We start from the raw sequence: 11,463 nt of genomic DNA on the forward strand, positions 1-11,463 counted from the left end.
TTAATAAAACCATAAAATTCACAAAGTTTTCATAAAGTGGTGGCAAGTGTATTAATCTTCCGCAATTTCCTGATGTTAATCCTGCAGTTCTCAAAATAGCTACAAAGTTCACCTTTTTTTTTAAACTTTAGTTACGTTTTCGATGGGTTCTTCTTCGTTCTTGGAGCATCTGTAATGTACCTGTAACTTCTCAGAAGTTATTTAAACGGCCCTGTAGTTCTCAATTTTTCATAACTTTCGTAAAAATCCTAACATTTTTCTGATGGGCTCTGAAGTCAGCAGAACGTCTAATCTACCCTTCTCTAATCAACTCAAGCTTACCTGATGTATTCTAGACTATTTAAGTCTTGGAACCGCCTTGGAAATTTTCTCAAAGCTAATGGAACTGCCCTGAAGATCATCTACAGTGCCGGAAAAAAACAAAGTCAAAACAAGCCTAAAAATCATACCGATAAACCTTGAACAGTTGATCAACCAATCAGCAGCCAACATTACAACAAATTTGATGCACTTCCTGACCAATGGCTTTACTTCGCGTGATCAGAGATTTTATGCCTCAGAAAATCCCACTAGCGCCGCTGCCTTGGGTGGTTAAAATAATGTCCCCTGGAAACTTCCTCTAGGGGAAATTCATTTTAAGTTTCAAATGGAGATTCTTCACGATTTTTCCAAGGAAATATCGTAATCGGGAAATGAACTTCAAAACTCCCACACCCCATTGCCGTTTTGGGGTTTCTCAATAGAATCCTTTCACTAAATCACCAACACTGGTTTTGTCCAATTTGCTTTTATTCACATTACCAGATAATGAGATCAATTTAGTCCAATAATGTCCTACATTGAACGCAGAAGTCACAATTAAGTACCAATATATTATGTATAATAACCATCATCCGTTTTGTTAAAGTTGTTTAATTTGCACATAAACAGTTTCTGATTCGGGTGGGGGACTAGATTGTTTGTAAGTTTCACGAAATGCTTACAATTACAGACACTCCAAACAGAACGCAACTAAAACTCTAGAGCCCAAATTCAGGTGGGTAAGCATATATCGTGGTTCCTTGGTTCCAATTCGTTCGGTGGCTTCGTGTCTGGCGGTTTCAATTTCTTGATATGATTCGTGTCGGGGTGGCTTGCGTGGAGGACGCATGGCCAGCATGCGTCGGAGTCGAAGCGGCAGAGCCACCCACCACGGCAACGGCCGTCACACTCGGTGGGACCTTCAGCTGGCGGATTTCCGGGAAAACTTCCAGCATTAGGATCTCCAGGATGTCGTAGAACAGCTGTTTGTTGTAGGTTGCATTCTGGGCGTTGTCAAACAGCTTCATTATACCGTTGCGGGCGTTCTGGGCACCGATGAGGTTGCAAAGCAAATCCGGGATGTTGTCCAGGAGCAAAGACTTGGCCGCGTTCATGGTCATTTCCTGTTGATCTTCGCTTCGGTCGGTTGATTTGATGGTCAGGACTCCACCGGGCCAGTAGGCTTTCAGAACGGTTGACGCGTAGGTGTGCAGCATCGGTTCCTCGAAGAGATAGCTGATGGATTCCCGTATCTGACGATTGATGGTCTGGCCATAGGTGATCTGAACGAAAGAGATCAGGCTGCGGCGAAGCCACTTGAAGACACCACCCATGTCGAAGATTTCACCGAGCAGGGCATACAGAGGTTCCGCGATCGAGTCCTTGGCATCCGGGTCCTGCTGGGACTTGGCTGAACCATTTTCGGTTGCCGAGCCCTCAAGGTACATTGAAACCTAAAACAACAAATCGAGGTTATGAAGTGCATTTGATCACTTATAGATCACGAGAAGCTTACCTGATCATCATCTGGAAAATCCGCAGTGTTCAACCGGAAATGTGGACCCCAAAACTGGTCCAACTTCTCGCTGTTCGCTTTGAACAGCGTGGCAAATGAAAATTTCGATTGTTTCTTGGAAGGCGAAGGATTCGTGCTTTGCTTCAGTCTATCCGAGCTTGGACTCAAAAATTCGTACAATGCCTCGCTCTGGTTCAAGTGATCGTCTTCCAGGATAAAGTTAAGGTACTTCTGGATCTGTTGCTTCGACTTTTCCAGCAGGGCTTTGTCGTTCTTCAACAGAAACAGCTTGAAGGCGTTGTTCGACGGAAGATCGATCGTCTTCAAATCCGTACACATCAGTCTAAGCTTCCGGTGCAGGTCGTGAAACTGTGCCAGGGATCTGACCACTACCCACCCGGTGGAGATGCTATCTGCAGCATCCATTGCCGTGGCCACATCTTCCTTACCGCAGTCGTTCACTTCGTCCACCTGGACGACGATCATGAACTGTGGTTGAGGTTCTTTGTCGTCGGAGAAATCAACGCTCTCGACTATGGCACGCCATTTCCCGAGGTATTCGCCCCAAACTTCGGTCCTGAGCAGATGAGCTTCTAGTTGACGCTTCTCACCCTTCAACCAGTCGATTTCCTTCTCCAAAATCGACAGCAGCTTTGAGTCGGGTTTCAGCGACTGCTTCAAGGCATCCAGCGCTTGATTCTTGTTGGACAGCTTCTCGTCCAACTGCTCCAGTTTGTTCCGGGCATATGTGGAGTGATTACTCAGATCCATGATCACCGGATCGACATCCCCACTTGCCGACGAGGCATTGGAAGCCGTTTCGTCCTGACTTTCCGTGCTGGAAGATAGATACGTACTCATCGTTATCTCTTTGAAGTCTTCCTGAGTTAGCGAACTCTTCAGCTTGGCGTATTCTTCACTCAGCAGAAACGGTTGATAGTACTTTTCCTCCAGAGTTACCAAGCACTCTCGTTGAACTTCGTAAAATACCTCCGTCCCGCTGTCCCCCACCAAGAACGATTCCATCTTCTTACGAGTGGCCTTATCTACCGGAATCTCTGAATTGGGGCACCTAATGTAGGTATAAAATATTTCAGCACCCAGCTGATGCCACGAATTCTTCTGGGCATGCTTCAGCTCTTCGACCGTCGTGTAGAACCCGACCAATGAAGACGCCTTCAACGGTTCAAGGAAGATCATGAAATGACGTCTCCCGGCTACGGTCGAAAGGATGTCCAGCACCGACAGGTCAACGTCGTTACTCACATTCCCATCCCATCCCAGCTTGGACAAGCACTTTTCGCACTGACTCTTGGCGAACGATAGCTGCTGGATGTACTTTTTCAGCTTCAACGAGGCCGTTATCTCCGCTCTTGATGGTCCACTTTCCGAATCCCCAGCGTTGTTCCTGCAACACAAAAAAAATCCATCAATCCCACTTCCCACCACCATCCCTAAAAACCAATTCTTACCCGCTTCCGCTCTTCCCAACAAACAACTCACTGTCGAACCCTCGGGTCCTCTGCAGATTCTGCATCGTCGTCGCTTGCATGATATCGCTCACGATACTGCCCCGAATCGAATGCAGCTCATCCATCATCTGACTGCCGTTGATCACCTTCAGGAAATCCTCGAAATTCGCCGCGTACTCGTAGCTTCTCTTGTGGATTGCCACCGCAACCAGCTTCGTCTCGATGCACTCTACAATCTGCTGGTTGAAAAAGTCGGGCGAAGTCACCAGCCGAATAACCGGAAACAGCACCTTGTACGAGATGACCTCGCTCAGCAGATCCTTGATCGGCGACAGCGAGTAACCTCGTGGAAGCAGAAAAATGATCATAATCTCGCAAATTTTCTTCAAAAACTCCAATTCCTTTTCCTGCGTTACCAGGTACGAAGAAGTGCCAAACACCGGTTCCGTACCCAGCTCTGCCGCCCGAGCCTGAGCGATTCGGATTTTCTCCAAATGCACCGTCGCCTTGATCACAAAGTCAACCGCAATCATCTTGGGAGCGTCGATGCGGGAAGCTCTCTCGTGCAGTTTCTCGATCCCCAGCCAGATGTCCTCCTTGAGCAGGTCGACGATCCGCCGCGGGTTCGCAACGATCTCCTCCAGGGCTGGGCTGACAATGTCCCGCATGGCATTGCCGATGATCTGCTGCAGCAGACTGTCTACGGTACGACCGAAGATGATCGGCAGATTTGAGGCAGCTTTGGCTGGTGACTGCGGGTCGAAGAGGTGCGATTTGGTTGCATTGTACAGGACGTTGGAAGGCAGGTCCTCCCGGGCGTAGGGACGGCTTTCCTTCGTCGTTAGCTTGTAGTGGACGTAGATGGTACCGAAGATGGCTGCCGGGTGGGACGAGAAAGGGGGGGGATGTTAGGTTAATTAGCTGATCAGGACTATTTGTGGTGGTGAGTTTCCGTGGATAATGCGTGCGAAATGTGCCAAGGAAAATCTTGGTGATACTGGAAAAATAGTTAAATAATGTTCAATGGCAATTTTGCAAATTTTGGCGAAAAAATTCCTGGAAATTCAGACGGAACAATGAACTAGTGACGTGGCATAGATGTAGCACGAGTGGACGCGGTATGCTCAGGACTGAAAACAGGCATCGATGCAGGCGAAGATGAACCCGCTAACGTTGTAGGCGTAGCCGGCGACGGTGTCAGCGTACCTGGCGATTGGTTTGGCAAGTTCCAGGCACCCGACAGGATGTCGAGCGGCAACGAATGCTGATGCGAGGTGGCAGCATTCGACGATCTTCGATCCAAACGATGTACATGACGGCTCCGATCTTTTTGACGACACCAGGAACCCACTTCCAACTGTTTCGACCATAGAGCTTAGCGTATACGGGATCATTTCGGTTGAAGGACCTCGGTTTCTTGCGGTCGTCATTCGTTGGCACTCGGCGATGAACGTGGAAGCTCGAAGCAAGTCCGGATTTTGCGACCGAACATGACCTCGTATGGTGACTTCTGATCCGGTACAGCAAGGTTGGGCGTGCTTCGGTGTGTCAACAAGAAGATATCCAGTGCTTCTTGGATCGACCCTCTCCCCTCTCGAATTTACTTGACGACCCGCTTAAAGGTATCCACGAATCGTTCCGCCTTGCCATTCGATTATGGATGAAAAGAGGCTGTCGTGAAGTGCTGAATGCCATTAGGAGCGCAGAAATCTGCGAATTCGTCGCTAGTAAATTGGGTACCGTTGTCGCTGACTAGAGTAACGGGCATACCCAGCCGAGCAAACAACCCACGTAGGATACTGATGGTCGCAGCAGAGGTGATACGGGTCGTTTGGATGATCCCGGGCCACTTGGAGAACGAATCGATAGCGAGCAGGTTTCGCTTTCGATCGGACCAGCGAAGTCAACGTGAACGCGTTGCCACGGAGCGGTCGGTTTGGGCCACGGCACCGGTGGAGAGTGAGGAGGTGATCTAGCTAGCGAAGTTGACAATGACGGCATCCCAAGCTGAGCCAGTACTCGTAGCTTCTTGCGATGGCCTTCATTCGCTGCCAGTCATGCCTGGATGACCACGATGGAGCTGTTCGAGGCACCGCTTTTGATGCAGCGACGGGATGATGAGTCGTTCGGCAAATAGAATGCACCCATCCGGAGACCCTCTTCCAGGTTGAGGCTCGCAATGACGTAGTCCGCTTCAAGCTTGACGTGCTGGTTGATCAACGGCGAGAGCAGGACTGCATTGCCGAACTTCTCGGTGGACACGTATTCGGTGTCGAAATCGTAGAGCAGCAAGTTGAGAGCTATTCGCAGTGCAGACTAGAATTCCCTTCTTGGAACCAAAGATGTGAAGCAGAGGGCGATGATCGGTCTGTAGCCGAAAGTGCTGTCCGGAGAGCATCTTGTAGAACTTCGTAACGGCGAAGATGATGGCCAAACCTTCACGATCCGACTGACTGTAGCCCTGGATACGTGTTTTTTAAAACATTTATGGTACCGTCGGGGAACCTGTGGCTGATGGTTTCCCCTTGTCCAACGGAAGCAGCGTCAGCAGAAACGATGATCTCCCGCTTCGGGTCGTAGTGTGTGAGTAGAAGATCCGAGAAGAGAATGCTCGAACGCTTTCTGGCTCTCTGGATTCCAGTGAAACTTCGTTTCTGCCTTAATTTTTGAAGAGAAGTATTATGAGCTGGTTTCTCAAACTACAAATGAACTTCAAGACAGTTTAATCAATTTCAGGGAAATTTTGGAAACTTTCGAGTAGTTTTGATGACCTCAGAATATTCCAGGCGATTTTTCCTGAAGATTTACTTGGAGTTCTCCTCGGCCTTTACTTTGTAATTTGTCGAAGTTTACATGGAATTATTCTAGAAAATCTAAAGGTATTTTTCTATAACCCTCCACAGAATTTGCTTTGAACGCTTCTTTGAATTCCTTAAAATTCTTATCAGAATTGACATTGAATTATTTTCTGAATTCCCTATGAAATTCACTCCTTCTCCTCACATTGAAAGATGCATAAGACATTTGCAGTTCTCTTCACAAATTCCTTAGATTTCTCTTCAAAATAGGTTATATTGTCTTTATTAGGGAGGCTTTCAGCCTGGGGCTAGTTCGCCTTCGATTCTCCACCCCCTAGATATTCTCCTAAAATGTACTGCTAAAACACCTACATTCTACAAAAAATGCAGATCTTCTAGCTCCTTGGCACGTGTTCTTATCTCAGCAGAACCCATCATCTTGTAGATATACTATAAAATTCAAAATGTAGAAAATGTGCACAAAATTACAAATTGCTTCAATTTAAAACAGGATTGAGGCTCTCAAACTTTTGCTGCGAAATTTCCTTATCATTCTATCAGCATCAACATCACTCCATCTTAATCTCATTCTAAATATAGCGATGATCACAAAGACCATCACGTGAAGAGCTGCTCTCCAGCTCCATGACACACTCGTGTATTCGACTTGACATGATTTGCATTTTTACGTTACATACAGCCACCCACAATGCTGAACACTGCATCCCGCGCTACGGATGGGGACAAAATCTCACTGCTCCTAATTATAAATATCGATTCCAATTAGAATCACTTTTATCCCTCCCAGGCTTTCCTCGTCAGCCACCCACAACGCACCGCCCCTTTCAAAACTTACCCAAAGCAATCAGAATCAGCGAGTACAGCACAAACAGAAAAATGTACACAAATGGTGGCCAGTAGAGGGCGGTAGCCACCATCACGGTTCCAAACACCCCAATCCAGTAGATTATTCGCATCGTCGATCCGTGGTTCGGTTGCTTCCCTGATGATTGATATTACAAAGTAGCACACAATTTTTCCACCCGTTCACAGCTTCTGTTGCTGCTCAAGGACGTCCAAGGCTCATGATGGCGGCCGCTGCTGGAGTTTCTCTAGTTTCTTGCTCCGGGGAACATTTCGTGGACTGCAGTGCGTTCGATTAACCGGAAATGCTTAAAACTTGCCCGATTCAAAGCTGACAGGATGTAAATTTTCAAATTTTCACTTGCAATATTGAATGGTTTCTTTCTTCTCTGTTCTTGGAATGAAAACTGTACACTTTTCTGTTGTGCTCCTCTGCGAGCAAAAACGCCCCTTTTCTGATTGGAATCGCGAACGGAGCGTGCTGTCATTTGATGGAAAATGTATAATATTTTCCTTTCTTTTTTTGCAACGCTCTCATGGTGGTATTGGTGAGTTGTTGATAAACAAAATACAGTAGAATGAAGAACCGACAGCAAAATAAACAGGTTGCCGGCACTCAGTTGATGGATTGCCACAGGGGTGTGCACCAGAGTTTGACAGTTTGAATATGATCTATTTTTTTTATCGAGGGGTTTCTACACGGACAATCATACCAACTCAGTGACTGAGAATAATTGACTCATAGCGAATTCGTTTATTATCGGGGTTGGAACCAGTTCCAACCCAGTGCGAAACCGAACTTTTTGTCAGTGCGAACCTCAACCTGAGCTGGGGTTTAAAAACAAACGATCAAATTGACGTTTGTCAGAAAACAAGCAGACCCAATCTTGATACCCGATCCAGGTTGGAACTGAATAATAAACGAATTCGCTATCAGATTGGGAGTTCTAACATATTACAGCGAAGGTGTTATAAAATTAAAACCAAACTGTTCACACTGATGGCAAGGTGATATACGATGACAGTTGAGATTTTACGGGAGTTTCAAATGTTGTTTACCAAAAACAAACAAAGTTACAAAGTTGAGAAAATGACTGAAACCATTTCTGAAATTGAGGCGAAAACCTGTTTTGGTTTCCTAAATGTAATTAACGATACCATGGTAAATTTGGATCGAATATTCAAAAACGATATTCTGCGACACCGAAGGTGTCGGAAAATGTATTTAGATAAATTAGAGAAGCTTAAAAGCAGAAGGTTTTACCGCTGCTTGCACTAATATATTATGGTTTTTAGGAAGCGGACCTTACAAATAATGGGTTGTTAAGAACCATTACCGATGAATGTATGTGGGTTCGAAAAAAATATCGCTGTGCTCAGAAAACGAAGCTCTTTCGGATGATTTATTAAAAAACAGTACATTTTTCAAAATTAAAGAACCCAATTCAACGTCACTCCATCGTTTTGCCGATCGCCATATCAACCTCCCCCATCACATCGAAAAAAAGTAAAACCCGAAATGGATTCTGAATCTATTCCGGTTCCTTCCCCTTCCCCGTAGAAAGAAGCCGATACCGTGGAGGTCCCATATTTGATCCTGGACCAGGATGCCACCACTCGCAGACCACCCTTAATCGATTCCGAAAAACAGCTGGAATTCAGATGCCCTGTCCGCATTTTTTCGAATTATTTTGCTTTATAGCGCATTCAAATACCTTCTAAAATAATATCAAAACATGTATGTTTGTTTTAAAAATGAACAGCATGTTTAAAATAAGCACATATATTTTCGTTCTCATAGTTGTCAAATCATTCAAAAATATTCACGTTTATTTTCAACATGAATATTTTAAAAAATAAACGAAGCATTATTTTTATTTTAAACATCGATATCACATGACTTCAAACTTAGAATACACAGCAAAAAAAGTTGTTGAATATTACATCGAAACTGCTGCAACCAGGTCAATCCATCGGTTGTGTAATATCACATTGTACGATGTACATCGATTTTGCGAACAAAATTACATCCATTGATGTAATATTGTATCTGCTTTTTGCTATTACATCATTATTTCATACATCAGCTTGAATTACGTTGATCGATATTACATTTTTTTTTGCTGTGTACGTTATTTTTGTGGCCAGAACAAACTGAGTTTACGTTTAAAATTACCTCAAATATGTTTGTTTCAACGATAAATTTTTCTGCGTGCAGATGGTGATACGACTGCGTAGTGTACCATTGGTGGTGGGCTGGTATGCACTGAACCAAAACACCCGCAATACTTCGAATGATTATTGCATTACTCGAGCCCTTTAACGATATGCATTAGAATTTCGGATGATTTTCTTATGGTTGAATTCGTCGTCAGATGATGAGCATCCATATGACTGTCATCCAAATACATAATGATTTTCGTTTGAAAATTAGCTATAAAACATACGGCACTTAGAGGACAAACAATTAAGAGTAGTGTGACATGCAAGAGCTTTTAAATAGATTTATAATTTGATTATCAACATTTCTATACTGAATAGCCATAATATAATAAGCCATTCCATAATGGATACAAAAATTTTTCGTGGTGGAGGAAACCTCCTCCACCACGAATTAGACAAACATTGGTTTTCGTCCTTTACCTATGTTCGACACAGCTCTGATAGCGATGCATATGCTTCCACCTCGTTTGTCAGCTCAGATCAGCAAATGACATTCGATGGAATTATTTACATCATCGTTTTGAATGATTTGCGTTATGGGGCTAAACCAATACCATATACATTTCGATTTAGTATGACATTCATTCTGCAGAGAGCATTACGCATTTCAACAGAAGGCCCTATCCCTTCTCATAACAATTTTCATCATGTTTTCTAGAGGAAAATCATCTGATTTCAAAACAACCGTCATCCGTTGCAGGTATCATTCGAAAAAGCGATTTCGATGATTTGTTTTGAATGGTCTGAGGTTTCATTCGATCAGAGGATGATGTTTGTGTACAGTGTGGCAATTTTGTGGCTATACACGCTAACCAGCCTAAACACATTAATGTGTAAAATTTCACACATTTCGTGAAAAAAGGGATCTACTCATAAAATGTGTATACTGCGTTTACACATTTATGTGTAAACCCATCAAACGTCAAAATAAGTGTATTTTTTTGCACATTTTTCAAGAACGCAAAATGTGTAAAAAGTAATCATTCAAAGAAATTAAATATGATAAGGACACATGATTTTTTTTATTAATATCGGAGATTTCTTATTTGTGTCAATGATTGAACGGGGTGGGCCAATTACCTTCGATGGACAAACTCAGCTGCGATTCCAGCCCCGGACATCGATGGTGATAAAGTTGCTGTGAGGTGGAACACGGTGTTGTGCTGAAGAATCCAGGGTTGTTCTGTCTTTCAAACACCAATTACGTAACTCGCGACCGGTTAATTAATTAACTACACTTTATTTGAGTGAACATGCAAACAATTTAATTTAAAACACTACATATATTCAGCACTACATATAAAACTTAAATTAACACGAATTAAAATTCCTCCGTGGGTCTCCGCGCGTGCGATTCGGTGACTTGGTTGAGGTGGACTGGTCGCAGCTTCCGAAGATCGCCGTAGGTAGTCCGGTGCTTCGTTGATGCGATGATTTCCTCCGTCGATATCTGAGAGTGGGTGATATTCTCACCGCTCTTATCACTAGTCATCCTTATCACTCCTACAGCAATCGATGACGGTGATGGTCATGATAACGATGATGATGGCTTCGCTCTCTCCAGAGTGAGTGTTCCTGCGTGTGCTGAGAAAACTGATTCGATCGTGCAGGGCTAGATCGACATATCGGTGTGTGGTTCTTGTGCTGCTTTGGTGCTAGTCGCGTGGGGATGCCATGGTTGTAGTCGGATGGGTCACACTCCTCGACAATGATAAAATAAAGATTGATCGGATTTAATAATATTTTATTTAAAAAAAATCACAGCCAGACACCGGACAGTGAAAATCTTAATAAAGATTATTTTTCTATGGCCTAGCTATGAAAATAATATAAATCACTTACCCTCTAGATTGTCCACCGTTGCTGTGTTACAGTTTGGACCGTTTCTCCATTTTTCTGTTAAAATAGCTGAAAGTTTTTCGCTTAGGCAAATGGCGTCCATCAACGAAGCATAAGTTGTTTTTTACCCATTAATGAGTATAAAAATACACATTTTTTTACTAGTACTACATCTCCAAATTTACACATTTTTTGACAGCTGCATATAAATATAAAAAAATGTGTATTTTTTACTCATTAATGTGTTTACGCTGGTTACCGTGTATGGAACTGTTTCCGATGCTCAGGTGCTTCCTTCTGACTACGTCAGTAGTTGACAACAAGGCTACGTTTTGTCGAACCGATAAAAAGGGAACCCGTTAAGGCCCACGCACATTAGATCCGGATCGGACGCGTTACGGCAAAGTGACAGCTAAATCTATAGAGATCTCCAAGCGCAATCTCACGAACA

At 43.9% G+C, this 11,463-nt stretch overlaps 1 protein-coding gene across 1 annotated transcript; it reads right to left on the reverse strand.

Moving 5' to 3' along the window:
- Positions 1-771: 771 nt before the first annotated feature.
- snz (snazarus) lies at positions 772-7,416 on the reverse strand. The gene is made up of 4 exons (XM_065229239.1): positions 6,943-7,416; positions 3,289-4,165; positions 1,817-3,224; positions 772-1,754 (listed from the first exon to the last, which is right to left on the reverse strand). Exons 1-4 carry the CDS (start codon positions 7,061-7,063, stop codon positions 1,101-1,103), a joined length of 3,060 nt encoding a protein of 1,019 aa, XP_065085311.1. The 5' UTR covers positions 7,064-7,416; the 3' UTR covers positions 772-1,100.
- Positions 7,417-11,463: the final 4,047 nt, after the last annotated feature.

The sequence above is a fragment of the Ochlerotatus camptorhynchus genome, unplaced genomic scaffold (assembly GCF_037179485.1).
Source record: "Ochlerotatus camptorhynchus isolate MF236.1 unplaced genomic scaffold, CSIRO-AGI_Acam_v1.1 ptg000312l, whole genome shotgun sequence".
Lineage (NCBI taxonomy): Eukaryota > Metazoa > Arthropoda > Insecta > Diptera > Culicidae > Ochlerotatus > Ochlerotatus camptorhynchus.